Source organism: Olea europaea, chromosome 10 (assembly GCF_002742605.1).
Source record: "Olea europaea var. sylvestris chromosome 10, O_europaea_v1, whole genome shotgun sequence".
Lineage (NCBI taxonomy): Eukaryota > Viridiplantae > Streptophyta > Magnoliopsida > Lamiales > Oleaceae > Olea > Olea europaea.
Genome location: NC_036246.1, coordinates 358881 through 375208, shown reverse-complemented (window position 1 = coordinate 375208; position 16328 = coordinate 358881). Strand labels below are relative to the sequence as shown.

The window sequence follows — 16328 nt, the reverse complement described above, 5'->3', positions numbered from 1 at the left end:
TTGGACCATTTTTTGTATAGGGTGGATTTTAATAGAGCAAAGTTATACTTACAAAAATTATATAGAATACATATATGCAGGGGTGGTTGGGTTATTTTTTACAATATTTTAATACACGTGATCCACCATCTTGTGAGTGTATATAATCTTTCTGTGAAAAATTGTTCTGTACATCCGATTTTTTCCTTTTTAATAATAGATTGATAAAGAATGTAAGATTAAAAAATTAATCTTACTAGAAATATAGAATTTTTGGACAGAAAAATATAATAGATAACACATGACGTGACATTATTGAAAGACGAAAAACAAAGAAGAAATAGTCACTTTCATTTTGTCGCATCAGTGTCGGCATAAGTTTTGTTGATTTTTCTGTACTTATGACTTTTTTGTTAAAAAAAATATATTTGGTTTGCATATGATATTATTTTATTGAATAATGTGTGATTGAAAAGAAAACAAGGAAAAAATACTTTGAAAATAATGGGAATCAAATACTTAGTGATGCTACCAAAAATCGTACTTGAACAATTCCGAGCTGGACGACTGATGACGAGCACGATCGTGATCTTTCGGTACTTGAAACAAAGGCGTCGAGGTGTGTCCTCGTCGCTCCTCCGATGCTTAAGTCAGAGAGAGAATTTGTGCGTAAGCCTATGAACTGAAAATTATCTAAAACGTACCTGAATAATGATCAAGGGCTTTGTATTTATAGAGGTAGGTGGTGTGTTCATACTAGGATTCCGTAGTACACTTGTTATAGGACAGCTTAATTTTGCAATCTTATACCAATGAGTCCTACGCGAGATAGGAGTTTGAATTGTGGTATAACTGGGATACCAATTATTTAATAGAGTTCTTCTAGGCATAGGAGACATGGGTTAAGGAGTTTAAGTAAGAATAAATTTCTTATTGGATCAGACGTTGACGTCGGGAACATGTCGAGGACATAATCCCGAGGACACGTTGAATGACGTTCCACAAACTCTTGGGTCAAGAGCTCGGGCATGTAAAAGACATCCCGAGCATACTTGTGACGCTTCGAACTTAAGTTTCGAGTGTCACGTACTAAATATAATAACTTCTGCCTTTGGTACATGTAAATACTCTTAAATAGAAGTATTACATGTTAGAAACTTATTTTCAACTTGGTAAAATATCTCTCATAAATTTTAATGGCCCGCAAAAGCGCATATCGACAAGAAATAATACTTTACATATACGGACTCTGCACTGCCACGATTAGTTGGGGCACCAAGTTCGACTATTTTTATAAAATTCATCCCAACTCTGTTTTCTATGAAATTTACGACATTAGAAAGATATTTTCAGGTAGTTTTCTACGTTAAAATATAAAAAATTTCCAAGATCATATAATATGGGCGTTTTACTGAAAATAGTGAGGTATTGCACAGAAATTTCAGATTCGACCCTTCAACATTTAAAAATTCATATCTCCGGCTACAGATATCCAAATTGAGTGATTCTTGTGCCCATATTAAGACAACTCAATGAGAAACGCAGTAATATTTTCAGATTCTCAAATGGACATTTATGGAGTCAAAAATAACGTGTTGAAGTTGACCCAAAAACTGTCCAATTTCTGCATTTTTATCATTTGCAAGGGAAAGTAAAAACAAAAAAAAAGGTCTCTTAACATAACATGATAGTTATAATTACATAATTTACTTTCAGTATTATATTACATCATGTCTTATACATATTTTTATATAATAACAAAAGCAAAACATATGGAAAGCAGTCAAACAAAACATACAAAACAGAAACTTTGATGTAAAATAATTTTGTCCTTGATCCATCATCGATTTTGCCGTCTGACTTCCACCAACTCCACAATTATGAATCTGAGAATTTAGTATAGAATACTATGAGTATAAAGAATACTCTGTAAGATACCATGCTTGGATTTTATCGTGTTAATACTACACAAAAGAATGCAATCAAACACATACTTGCACATTCCGGCTTGCCGGTACCCTTCGAACTTGTCCTAAGGCATAAATAGATATCTAACTTTGTGGACTTGTCCACCACATTCATATTATGGTTTTTCATGCATAGCTTAAACATAAATATTACCATGAAATCATACCACTTAAGTATAGAAAATATTTTACAATAAAACTTGAAGAAATCTTGGTTGAAAATGAATTGAGAAATGCTAGGCTGGTCCTCTTCTTCCCTCACATTTTCTGCTCTTTTTTAAACAAGTGATAAGTTGTTTTTCATGCAAGAGAAATAAAGGGCAGCAACACATCTATTTATAGGTGAGAAAAATGATTAATTTTGGGTGACTCTTCAAGAAATTCAACATGTGTAGGCTGCATGGTTTCATTTTCTTAAATACAAAACACCTCATGCATTAGTTAACCACCTCATACTTAGATTAAAACATCTCATGCATATATGTTTCATCAATTTTCAGCCAAGTTGGAGAAACAATGTTTAACTTTAGTAATTAGGTGTAAAATGAACATTTATCCCAAACCCCTAATTAACAAATTATTTGGAAAAACTTTTAATAAATCAACCCATGCAAAAGTTGGCAACCATAAATAATTTTTTGGTCATACTAAATTTTGAAAAGTTAAATTGCTATTCTAAAATTTAAATGAGCACAAAATTCGGAGTATTACAATACTGATACACAAATCGACGAAATGAAGTCCTCAGGTTTGTATACGTTGGGAACAGTATTTGGTAACATCAGTGGCCCCCGTGCACCTGTGCTCGTTTATATGCATGAGGATAGATGCAAAAGATCAAAATTACAGTCTTCGGTATAATACCCCGACAATTCATTGCAGAGGAAGGATTCGTGAGGGCTGACGTCAGATGTGGTAGTGATGCCAGCCCTAATACAAAGGCGGTGTAACTTTTAGACCCTAGGATGTAGGACACGTGGCATGATCGAACGGTTCAGGATGCGACCTTTGGCCTCCTACCCATGTTTCCTTATATAAGCCTCATTTCCTATTCATTTTTTACTTTTTCACTATCAGTAAACCTTGTTGGAGTCATCGGGATAAGGTGAGTCCTCTAGACTTTAAGTTGTTTGTTTTTAAAAAGGTCTAAATTTAAGATAGGATGTCGAGCAATGATAGTAATACGTCGTCCTCGAGTTCAGGAACCCCAACCGAGGACTTAGGACAGTCAATAATACCTATGGCCATTCCCATAAGTGTTAATCCTCGAGTTCAGGATATCTCGACACCGTTAGTATACCCCGACCAACCGTGTAGGTTTAAGGAGCACTTAGTAGTGGCGACTGCTAGGGAGTTCAACCTGATGCCGAACTGTGATATTAGATCTCCCGAGGATGAGGATAGGGTAGCCATTGTTCGGGAAGGAGAGTTTGTCGTTTTGAAAGATTCTCTGAAGGGGGGATTTAGGTGGTCACTGCATCCTTTTTTCCTCGCACTTTCGACCGAACATAATATGAGTCCAGGGCAATTAGTGTCGAACGGGTGGAGAATGTTGACATATTTTTTTATTGCTTGTAGATACCTCGGGATTATCCCGTATGTCGACTTATGTAGGATGGTCTTCAACCTAAAACAACTCCTCCATTACTCTTGTTTTGCCTATCTCTCAACCCGAGGAGGGTTTAGAATCCCGAGGATGCTTGGCTCCCTGAAAGGGTGGAAGGAGAAGTGGTTTTATGCCATACCTCAAGATCCCGACGTTCCCTTTAGTCCTCCATAGGGGGTGCCCGATACTGCTAGGTTTTGTGGGGGTCAAGCGTATTTTGAGTCGTTGGAGAGGCATAGGCAAATGCTAAAGGAGCTCGAGCCCCTCGTTTATAACTTGGATGATATCCTCGAGCTTGCGAACATGAAAGGCATCGAGGGTAGGATACGTGATTTTAACACTTTAATTTCCTGACCTATATTTTTATTAATGCTCGTGCTAATAACATGTCTTTTTTTTTTTTTTTGCAGAAATGACGTTTGACCCAAGTGCCCTTCGTCAGGCAGTTAGTAAGAAGTCAAAGGTTCCTCAGGCTCGAGCTCTAGGCCAGAGGAGGGGCCAAAAGAGACCTCGGGATTCGAGGTTTGAAAAGCAGACCAGTGGGCCTGATGAATCATCAAGGCCCCGAGGACTGTCCCCGAGAGTAGGGAGGACGGGAACTCATCAACAAGATCTTCAGGGGACTCCTCGAGGGCCTGTTGACGTGGTCGACCTTGAGGATGAATGCCTGCCACTGGGCCCTGCAAATCCTGAGGGATGCTCCCGGTGTCAGTCCGTGCTCAGCATTGTTGACAAGTACCGGGCAGACGTCGATTTAAGCAATAGCTTGAGGGCTCTCGAGGCTATGGCCTTGAAGGTAAGATCGTCGACAGTTTTTATTTTTATTTTTTGCAATCTTTACTTCCCGAGGTTAAGTTGCCCGCGCTCTTTTTTCCAGACATTGGGCATAGCTCGAGGTCTTTCCTTAAAGGGGAAAGACGAGTCTTCAAAGATGGCCGACCTCGAGGGTGCCATTTCTGCTCGGGATCTGAGGATCGCCAACCTCGAGGAGGAACGTGCTTAACTGATGAGGAAGCACGAGCAGATGAGAAATGATCTTCGCAATGCTCAGGATGAGGTCGATACTGCGAAGGATGAGGCTCAAACTCGAGCTCAAGCGCACTAAAAAAAATTGGATGCAAAGCTGGCCGATGCTCGAGATGATGCGATCGAGGATTTTAAGAAGTCTGACACCTTCAATGAGTTGAAAGGCGAGTATGCTATGGGCTCATACTTTCATGCCTTGAAGGAAACTCGAGCTTTTATTCGCCTGAGGCCAGATGCTCGCCTTAAGGATATGAAGTCGATTCCTGAGGTGGCTGATGACCTTCAGCTTTCTGAGTGTGAAGAAAATGCTGGGGATGAAGACGTCGATATTGAGGGTGACGATGTCGAGGAAGGCCAAGGCAGTCAGAACACCGACGTCTAAATTTGATCAGTCCCCAAGTATTTATTTTGATTTGTAATTTTTGATGTAAAATGTCCGATCTTAATGGAAATAGTTTTTCCTTTTTACCGAGCTCATTTTGTGATATCGACGAATTTGTATTTCATCAACATATGCCGACGACTTTTGTTAATTAATTATCCCGACGATTGAGAATAATTAATTATCTCGACGACTAAGAAGATTAATTATCTCGACGACTAGGAAGATTAATTATCTCGACGATTGAGAAGAAATAATTCGATTTTAAACAAGTCATAATGCCGAGGACACTGGTGAATGTAGGATATAGTTTAACACTTGACAGTAAAAAGTATCCCGTCGTCTAAGATAAATTAATTATCTCGACGACTAAGACGATAAATTATCTCGACGATTGAGAAGAATTAATTCGATTTTAAGCATGTCATAAGGCCGAGGACAGTGATGAATGCAGGATATAGTTTAACACCTTGATGGTAAAATTATTCCGACGTCAGTATTGAATTACCTCGAGGACTAATCGCGAGGGGTGGTAACCTCAAGGTGTACGAAGAATTGTGACCGACCTCTGTACAGAAGTATATCCCGAGCTTTCACCTTGGAACGTTAGACAAAAATTCAAGGATAGATGGTCGGGGGTGTATGTCCTCGGGATGTTTACTTGTGCTGCACGATTTTGATGTGCTGATTATGGGCTCCAAGGTTTTGGTGCTTGCGCGGGGCAAGGCTTAGGTGCTTGCACGAGGCAAGGCTTAGATGCTTGCTCAGGGCAAGGCTTTGGTGCTTGCGTGGGGCAAGGCTTATATTGCTTATCGAGGACAAGGCTTAGGGCGGCTTGCTCGAGGGCAAAGCTTACATTGGCTTGTCGAGGACAAGGCCTAGGGCGGCTTGCTCGAGGGCAAGGCTTACATTGGCTTGTCGAGGATAAGGCTTAGGTAATTCCTGGATGCAAAGCAAACTATAGGGCTGTTATACCCGAGGTTTGAATTTATTAATTCCTCGGACTGGACTCGAATTTATATTGTATCCAAGCTGCCTATGTACCCAAACGGGATCAAGCCGAACGTAGTTCATTACAAAAGAAAACGAAAAACATGCATGGGCATGCAGGCCCGTCAAACTAGAAATAAAATGCAATGGCACGCAGGCCCGAAGAACCAAAAATAACATTCAGAAGAACTAAAAATGCAGGAATAAAAAGAAAATCTCCTAGATGGCATCGAGAATGTTACTTGTAATATATTTTCAGATAATCGGCATTCCAGGGCCTTGGAAGGGGTCTACCCGAAGTGTCTCTTAGGCTGTATGCTCCTTTGTGAACTTGTCGTATGACCTTAAAGGGTCCTTCCCAAATGGGCCCGAGCTTCCCTGGGGGGTGACCTGCTGCTTCGGCCCTCCTCAAGACCAAGTCGCCAGCTCTGAACCTCCGAGTCTTGACTTTGTTATTAAAATATTTTGCTGTCTTAGTTTGGTAAGAGGCCACCTTTATAGCGGCTTGCTCCCGTACTTCTTCTAAGAGATCAATGTGTTCAGTTGTATGCCCGGAGGTTTCTGGTTCGAGCCTTCTATGGTTTGGCAGTCTAATTTACATCGGGACCATTGCTTCAATGCCATAGGCTAACATAAAAGGGGTTTCTCTTGTGGTTGTCCTATGAGTTGTTCTATACGTCCATAGTATAGAAGGCAGCTCGTCGGACCAAGAATCCCTAGCATTACCTATTCTTGTTCAGAGGTCTTGTAATATGATTCGATTTGTCACCTCGGCCAGACCATTGCTCTGAGGATGCGAAACTAAAGTCAGACGGTGATCAATCCCAAGGTTTGAGCAAAAGTCCCTAAACTATTGATTGTCAAATTGCCTGCCATTATCGGTGATGAGGACCTTTGGTATCCCTAACCTGCAAATGATAGACCTCCAAGTGAAGGCTCTTAGCTTGGGCTCCGATATCGTTGCGAGAGGTTCGGCCTCTGCCTATTTAGTGAAATACTCTATTGCTATAGCAAAAAACTTTAATTGACCTCTTGCCACAGGAAAGAGCCCGAGGATGTCAATTCCCCATTGTTCAAACGAGGCCGAACAGTTAATGTTGGTGAGGTCTTCGGCCGATGAATGGATAACATTGCCAAACCTCTGGCACCTATCACATCTCTTAACATATTCTGAGGCGTCTTTCTTCATAGTTGGTCAATAGTACCCATATCGTATGAGTTTAAAGGCCAGGGCCCTGGCTCCTTGATGATTCCTGCACACACCTTCATGAACTTCAGCAAGGGCTTGGGATGATTCTGATGGTCTAAGGCACCTTAGGTACGGAAGAGTAATACTTCTGTGAAAGAGGACACCGCTAATCATGCAGTACCTAGTAGCTCGAGCTCGGATGCTTCTAGCCGACCTGGCATCACTTGGTAAATTTCCACTTATGATGAATTCTATGATTGGGTCCATCCAAGACGGTTCGTTGTCAATGTCCATGACGTCGGGGACTTGATTGATGCTGAGTTCTGTGATGACTTTGATGTGAACTGTTCTGTCCAGGCTGTCAACCCCCATGAACACAAGCTTGGATAATGCGTCGACTTTTCCGTTGTCCTTTCGAGCAATTTTTGCAATTTCACAACTCTTGAATTTTTATTGAAGATCATGAACTTTCATGTAGTACAAACTCATTTTTTCGTCTTTCCTTTCAAATGATCCTTCAATCTGTCCGACCACCAGTTGTGAATCGCTGAATACTTTCACGAACTCGAGCTCAAGGCTAAGGGCTAGCTCCAGAGCAATAACGACGGCCTCATACTCGTCCTTGTTATTGGTTGCTTCAAACTCGAACCTAAGAGCGCATTGAATCTCTGTATGTTTGTCAGGGTTGATGATGATGACCCCTGCACCCGAGCCCGAGGAGTTCGATGCTCCATCGACAAAAATTTGCCAAGTGTCCAAATTAGTGCTCATGCTCGAGCCGTCACCTGGCCCTCGAGGCTTAGGGGTTAGTTCTGCAATGAAGTCGGCTAGTGTTTGGGCTTTGATAGATGGGCGTGGTTTGAATTCGATGTCAAATTCTCCAAGCTCGATCGCCCATTTTATCAGTCTTCCTGAGACGTCCGACTTCTGAAGTATATGCCTAAGTGGTTGATTAGTGAGCACCACACAATAGGGTGAGACTGAAAATACTGCCGGAGTTTCCGTGCTACTATCACCAAGGCAAGGGGAAGTTGTTCCGCCAAAGTATACCTTGTTTCTGCATCTAGCAGGACCTTGCTCACATAGTAGATAGGTTGTTGGACTCTGTTAACCTCTTTCACCAAGACCCCGCTGACCGCGTTTTGAGATACGACCAAGTACAAAAATAAGGTGTCACCAGGCTCAGGCCTTGTGAGAATAGGAGGGGATGCCAATGTTTGCTTGAGCTCCTGAAAAGCTTTCTCACAGTCTTTACTCCAATCAAAGCCTTGGTTTCCTCTAAGGACTTTGAAGAAGGGATAGCACCTGTCTGATGCTCGGGACATGAACCTGTTCAAGGCTGCTATCCTACCAGTCAACCTCTGTACCTCTTTCTTGTTCCTTGGTGATTCTATAGATGCCAAGGCTTGTATTTTGTCAAGGTTAGCCTCTATCCCCCCGGTGAGTGATCATAAAGCCCAAGAACTTGCCCGAGGCTACGCCAAATGCACATTTTGCTAGGTTCAACTTCATTCTGTACTTTCGCAAGGTGTCGAAAACCTCTTTAAGATCCGAAATATGTTGGTCCACCCATTTTCTCTTGACCACCATGTCATCAACGTATGCCTCCACATTCCTTTCCTATCAAGTTAGCAAAGACTTTGTTGATGAGCCTTTGGTATGTTGTCCCTGCATTCTTCAAACCAAAAGGCATGACCTTATAACAGTATATGGCAGAATCGACCATGAATGACGTCTTTTTTTGATCTTCCTCAGCCATGAGGATTTGATGATAACCAGAAAATGCATCTAAGAAGCTGTATAGCTTATGTCCAGATGTGCTATCCACCAAGTTGTTAATCCGCGGTAGGGGATAACTATCCTTTGGACATGCTTTGTTAAGATCTATGAAGTCAATGCAGACCCTCCACTTACCATTGACCTTCTTAACTAAAACAACATTGGCAAACCAATCGGGATATTGGACCTCCCGAATGAATTGAGCACTGACGAGTTGGTTAATTTCTTTGCGAATGACCTCCCGACATTCTGGGGCAAACTGTCTTTTCCTCTGCTTTACTGGTCTAGCCTTTGGGCTAATATTAAGCCTGTGGACTGCAATTTTGGGGTTTATCCCTGGCATATCCTCAACCTTCCAGGCAAAAATGTCAATGTTGCTAGATAAGCAACCAATAAGTTCTGTCTTTAAGGTGACGTCAAGATCCCGACCAATCGTCACCTTCTTATCATGCTCGAGCTCGATTTTTGTCAATTCTTCGACATGAGCAAGTCTAACTTGTTGCCCGATCTCGGGCTCTATCCTCGAGATTTGCATGACGTCGTTATTTATTTTCCAAACGCTGGCAACATAGCATTGTCTGGCAGCTGCTTGGTCTCCACGCATGACCCTAACGCCATTATTTGTTGGAAACTTCATGGCTAGGTGGAAGGTAGACACAATGGCTTTGATTTTGTTCAGGAGTGGTCTTCCTAGGATAGCGTTATAGGTCATTGGACACGTACCACTTGAAAAGATGTCATCTCCGTAACCTGTTTCTGGCCAGAACCCAAAGTTAGAGGAAGCTCGACGACACCCTCTGGAGTGATGACTCCTCCCCCAAACCCCTGGAGATGAGTTTTAACCGCTTTGAGCTGCTGAGATGAGATTCCCATTTTGGCAAAAGCCTCTTGTGAAAGTATATTGGCCGCACTCCCGTTGTCAACCAAGATTCTCTTTACTTCAAAATTGGCCACAATCGCTGAGATGACCAAGGCATCATCATGTGGAAGTGATATACCTTCCAAGTCCCTGGTTCCAAAAATAACATCCTCTAGCTTTCCGTGAGGCATCCCAGAGGCCAAGGTATATTGTCGGGCATATTGTTTTCTTCCACTGTTCGAGTCTCCTCCCGAGGCAATACCCCCAATGATGATATTGATGGTTCCAGCAGTGGGTTGACCATCCCTTTTTGTTTCAGGGGCTCTTTCCCTACCACAATCGTTCCTCGGGCGTTTGTCGTTACCGACGGGAACTCAGGAGTCCTCTTTTAATAAGGGCTTCAATCTCCCACTACAGGGCCTTACAGTTTTCCGTGATATGCCCATGATCTCGATGGAACTCACAATACGTGTTCATGTCCCTGGATTCGGGTGGTGACCTCATTCTGGCAGGCCATTTGAGTTCCTTCATATCCTTGATCTCCATCAATATATTTGTTTTTGACGTATTTAAATGCGTGAATGACGTCAGGGGAACCTCCTGTCTCTGTTTTCTTCGAGGTGGTTCTTGACGGGGGGTCGGGTCGTGTCGTTTATGCTCGACCCTATCATGTGATGGTCCAACCTTTCTCGGGTTCAGTGTTTCCTTCATATTTATGTACTTCTCGGGTCGAGTAAGAAGCTCGGTCACTATCTTTGGCGGAGTTTTGGATAACGACATCTTGAAAGCCTCACACTTTATGGCATATGTGAGGGCAGAAACTGTTGCAGTTATATGTAGGTCGAGAATCTGAAGTCTTTCCTTGTTGAACCTGGTCATGTAGTCACGTAGGGTCTCATTTTGCCCTTGTCTAAGTTGCATGAGGGAAGCCGCTGTCTTCCTAATGCGTTTACTGCTTGAGAAGAAAGCAGAGAACTTGTCCGCCAAATCCGAGAATGAGGCTATGGAGTTGGGCTCTAAGGTCGAGAACCAATCCGTAGTAGCATTCGTCAAAGTTTGCGGGAAAGCCTTGCACATACTTGATCCGGTGCGACCTGTAGATTCATGACGTCCGTGTATACGTTAAGATGATTGATTGGATCGGTGGTCCCGTCATACTCTTTGATCCTAGGATACTTAAATCTGTCTGGCAAGGGGAATGTTAGTAACTCGGGAGTAAAAGGAGTGTTGGGACTAAATCTTGTTGACCCTTTGTTGCCCTGAAGTAGGCCCATCGTAATTCCTTCTTGAATAATCCTAGCGAGTTCTCTGGACTCCATGGTCACTGATCTCGAGGCCGAGGTCACATGTGGTATACCCGAGGCCCCTGCTCCGCCATTGTCAGGGACATGTCGCTGAGCTCGAGCTCGAGCATCAGCCATAAATCCCCTTGGGGTGCCGGTGTGGGTGACAGATGCGAATTCCTTTGACTTAACAGCTGAGTCAGTGTGGCGACCTGTTGTCTGAGCTCTTCAAAGGCTCCGGTAGTGACGACTGTCGGCTGGGGCTCTGGCACTTCTGATGATTCCTCTTGAGGAACAAGGATATCCTCAAGAGGAGGTTAGTTTGGAGTGGATGAGCTTGCTGGTGGAAGACCTGAACGTGTGTTTACCATGGCTTTTGGTAGCGCTTCCTACAGACGGCGCCAATGATGCTACCAAAAATCGTACCTGAGCAATTTCGAGCTGGACGACTGATGACGAGCACGAACGTGATCTTTCGGTACCTGAAACAAAGGCGTCGAGGTGTGTCCTCGTCGCCCCTCCGATGCTTAAGTCAGAGAGAGAATTTGTGCGTAAGGCTATGAACTGAAAATTATCTAAAACGTACCTGAATAATGATCAAGGGCTTTGTATTTATAGAGGTAGGTGGTGTGTTCATACTAGGATTCTGTAGTGCACTTGCTATAAGACAGCTTGATTTTGCAATCTTATACCAATGAGTCCTACGCGAGATAGGAGTTTGAATTGTGGTATAATTGGGATACCAATTATTTAATAGAGTTATTCTGGGCATAGGAGACATGGGTTGAGGAGTTTAAGTCAGAATAAATTTCTTATTGGATAAGGCGTTGACGTCGGGAACATGTCGAGGACATAATCCCGAGGACACGTCGAATGACGTTCCACAAACTCTTGGGTCAAGAGCTCGGGCATGTGAAAGACATCCCGAGCACATATATCCCGAGCATACTGATACACAATTTGACGAAATGAAGTCCTCGGGTTTGTATACGTCGGGAACAGTATTTGGTAACATCACTTAGTATCTATTTGTTTAAAACTTGGGTGTGTTTGATTACATTTATTTTCCATGAAAAATATCAGTTTTCCACACAAATTCCTACTTAGAATGGTTGATTGCTATTTTTTTCCATGAAAACATTTTCCAACTTTTGAAAATATACCTAATTTTCCTTGTTTTTAAGGAAAACATTTTTCTTGAATAGAGGTGGTTTTTATTTTCCACAAAAGATGGAAAACATTTTCTTTTCTAGGTGATATTTTTCATGCCAATCAAACACACTCTTATTTCTTTTCAAATTCTTTTGTGAAAAGTAATTTTTTTTTTTAAATGTATGAGTAAAAAGTAAAAGTAAAAAAATTATGATTTTACATGTAAAATTATATTATTGAGATAATGTATATTTGAAAATAAATTTGAGAAAAATGAGTTTCACAAAATTTGTATCAAAAGAGACTTGAATTGTGAAAAGTTTTATTTTCGTTCACTCATGTACAAGAGGAAGCATCTTATATTGTGGATATGGTAAAATTATAGAATAATTCTTTTACGAGCAGCATAGTGTACGAGGCTATTCATTAATCAACTAAACTAGCTCACTTATCACTCCAACAATAACATGATTGTCTCGTGGATGTATATTTTATGTTCAGGATTTGACGATTTGTTATTATAACCATTTGCACAATGTTTACTATTTGAACCACACTTTTTTGTTCACGATGCCCTTGTTTGAGCTCCATTTTTTGGGATAGAATGAATTTTTGAATAGTGTATTGATGAGAAATGTGTAGTTAAAAAATAAGGAAAATTTTTGGATTTACGTATAATATTATTTTATTGAAAAATGTGTAGTTGAAATGATGTCGAAACACTGTTGAAAAATGAATTTTTGTAAAAGAATGAGGCTCAAACAAGGGCGATAGCTTGCGAGTGTCCCCCAAAAAAAAGATGTACTCAACCAAGCTGAAGGGGAGAGAGGTAGCCTACTCAATCTCTTTCGATTAATAAGCCTGATAATCAATTTACTCGTAATCCTTAAGGGAAATTTTCATAATTATAATAGTTTAAGAATTAAATTTTAGAATTAACAAACTTGAAATTTTTTTTCAAAAATCATATGTGACCTCTCTACAAGTGTTGTGACATATAACTTGAAATTAAATACGTTACAGTCACGTGTTAGTCAACTCATAAATAATGGTCACATACTAAATTATAAATTACACAAGGTCATAATCACGTATCAAACGATTTAGGATCACATTCACATATTAAGATACATATTATACAATTAATAGGTCGTAAATCATTTATTAGTCACGAATTATACAATTAACCGATCGTAGTCACCAATTTTGTAACTATGTTATGTTATCTGGTCAGATTCTTCTAATCCTACCCATCCCTTCTATCACAGTAACCTTAAGAGGTATAGTCATCGGACATCCACCACTAACTCCGTTGATCCATTCCAACCTTCCACCACCGCCTTCTCTAACCTCATCCTATATAGCTTCCACCATCGCCACCTTGCCATGATTCACTGTCCTTCCAACCCATCCTTCAACGCCCTCGTCTCCATGCCATCATTACTTTTAATTGACTTTACCTCAACTAGCTATAAAACAGCTCCAAAGGTTACCTCATCCTAAATCGCCTTCATCATGCCTCGCCATTGTACACGACCTTTGCACCCCATTCTTCAGTGTTGTTGTCAAAGATTGAGAGGAGTGGTTTCTGCTGGAGGGATCCAACAATGAATTGCTCCATATATAGACAAGTTGGGTGTGTATGGTAAGTGGGGTATATATACGTATTTAAAAAAAAAATTATCACTTGATTATTGAAAAACAAAATTAATTAGTATATGATTTTTAAGTGAAAACTTGAAATGTTGGGTTTAAGGTAATTTTCTCAATTCTCAATCCATTGGACCACGCCCAATTCCATCTCTAATTCAATGCTCCAAATTACAATTTCCAAAATTCAGTTGAAACCCAAAAAATCTCGCCCCAGCATGGCCTAGTGTTAGCTACCATATTCGACTACCTTAAGCCATACATTCAAGATTCGACTAGTGGTTAACACTAATGATGCATCTACCAAAGCATTGGCAAGCCTTAACCATCAGCAGAGAAATTTTTAGCTATGTAATAATTTAGTAATTTTTTATTCCCAATCCACATCCATGTTAATCAAATATAGGACACGTTCGACAGTGATTAAAATAATTGAATTTTTGACCGCTTGAGAGTGAGTGAAAAAGTCAAAAACTCTCTTTTTAACTATACCAAAAACTCCGGTTGCCATTATAAACTCCGGTCACTTCGAGTTCGACCGCACCCTCGCCAACTACAACATCCAGAAGGACTCCAATTCATACTGTTTGTTTCCCCCTTTTCTTGCCCTAAACAGTATGGATTTAGGGGTTTAGTGAAATTAATAAATTGACCATTTTACTTCTCGCTTGGATCTAGGAGTTTAGTGAAATTAATCATTTTACTCCTTTTTTCTTGTCATTTTAGTTAAACTTTTAATTTATGGGTTGACTAATGGATTAATGGATGGATTCTGTTCGACAAACTTTGGTTGCAGTCGAAGTGAAAGATTTGGGACTGATACCATAAAAACAAAAGATTTAGGTGTAGTCTGTAGCAAATTGAAAGGTTTGGGAGCTCCACAGCAATTTTCCCAAAAATATACGAGAACCCGAGAGAAAAATGAGGAATTAGTGGCCAACAGCCGGTTGACCCGGCCAGTTTTCCAAAGAGGCCTTTGACCAATTAAAAAAAAAAAAAAAGCAAAATGTTTAAAATATTGAAAATCAAGAGAAATCCAAATTTACCCTTACTATTTAAAGAAGAAAGAGAAGATAGTAAGGAAAGAGAAAAAATACTGTAGCACTGATAAAAAGGGAAAAATAGACGACCCATATTTAAAGTTTTTATGTTGATTTTTGGAAAAAAAAACATGATTTTATATACATGTGTTGATTTTTGGAAAAATACATGATTTTTGGGTAAGGATAATAGTTTGGGAAGAGGAAAATGGAGTAGAGATCGTCGAAAATGGAGTTTTCCGACGATCTCCACAAAGGAGACGTAAGCCCAGCTGACTAGACCGATTAGGCATGCCCAGATGACCCAGACTCACCCAGACGGCCCAGTTGACTGGGTCGTCTGGGCCGTCTGGGCGCCAGTTGACTGGGCCGCCTGGGTCAACTGGGCCGTCTGGGCGCCCAGCCGTCTGGGTCGACTGGGCCAGTCAACCCAGACGACCCAGTCAACTGGGTCGCCTCGACCGCCTGGGCGCCCAGTTGACTGGGCTGCCTGGCGCCCAGACAGCCCAGTCATCTGGGCCGACGCCAGAGGCTCAAATTTTTTTTTAAATTGCTTATTTATTTATTTCCTTTAATTTTTTAAGTTAACTATTTATTTTAATTCTTATATTGTGTTGTCTAATATTTAATTATTATTTGAATTGTTTAATTTTAATGTATATTATGTATTTAAAATTATTTCTTTGAAATGCTTAATATAAATGTTTTATTATTTATCTAAATATTTATTATTTTTCAATTTAGTTTTAATTACTTATTTTATGTTAAGTACTAGTAAAAAAATTAAAAGATATAATTAAATATTAAATAAGTAATATACATAAAGAACTTAAATAAATATTTAAACATCTGTAAAATAATAAATAAGTAATTAAATTAGAAAATTAAAATATCAATCAAATTAAATTTCTGCAAATCAATTAAAATAAATTTGTAAATATTAAATAAGCAATATGCATAAAGAATTAAAAAAAGTATTTAAACATTAATTAAAAATAATTAATTAAATTAAGTGTTAGTAAAATAATTAAAATGAGCAATTAAAATATTAAATAAATGATGAAAATAAGTGTTAGTAAAAAAATTAAACGAAATAATTAAATATTAAATAAGTAATATACATAAAGAATTTGAATAAATAGTTAAACATTCATAAAATAATAAAAATAAGCAATTAAATTAGAAAATTAAAATATCAATCAAATTAATTATTTGCAAAGCATTTAAATAAATATCAATAAAGAATTTAAATAAATATTTAATCATTTTTTTTATTTTTTAATTGAATTTAATTGTTTATAAATATTTCATGAATTATGTAAATTGTTTATTTTAGTAAAATAATTAATTGTTTTTTATTTCATTTTATTTAAAATATAAATAATGAAATAAATATAATAAACAATTGAATATTCAATAAACAATT

The 16328-nt window shown here is 39.5% G+C and overlaps 1 protein-coding gene across 1 annotated transcript; it reads right to left on the bottom strand.

Moving 5' to 3' along the window:
- Nucleotides 1-9626: 9626 nt before the first annotated feature.
- On the bottom strand, nt 9627-10656 carry LOC111402570. Its single transcript, XM_023030950.1, has 2 exons — nt 10193-10656; nt 9627-10107 (listed from the first exon to the last, which is right to left on the bottom strand). Exons 1-2 carry the CDS (start codon nt 10654-10656, stop codon nt 9627-9629), a joined length of 945 nt encoding a protein of 314 aa, XP_022886718.1.
- Nucleotides 10657-16328: the final 5672 nt, after the last annotated feature.

What these genes read in the sequence shown, in the direction of transcription:
- LOC111402570 (XM_023030950.1), bottom strand. Translation starts at nt 10,656, where the DNA reads ATGACCAGGTTCAACAAGGAAAGACTTCAGATTCTCGACCTACATATA. An exon ending in ACGGAAAACTGTAAGGCCCT is followed by an intron (nt 10,108 to 10,192) that starts GTAGTGGGAGAT and finishes CGATTGTGGTAG; the next exon opens with GGAAAGAGCCCCTGAAACAA.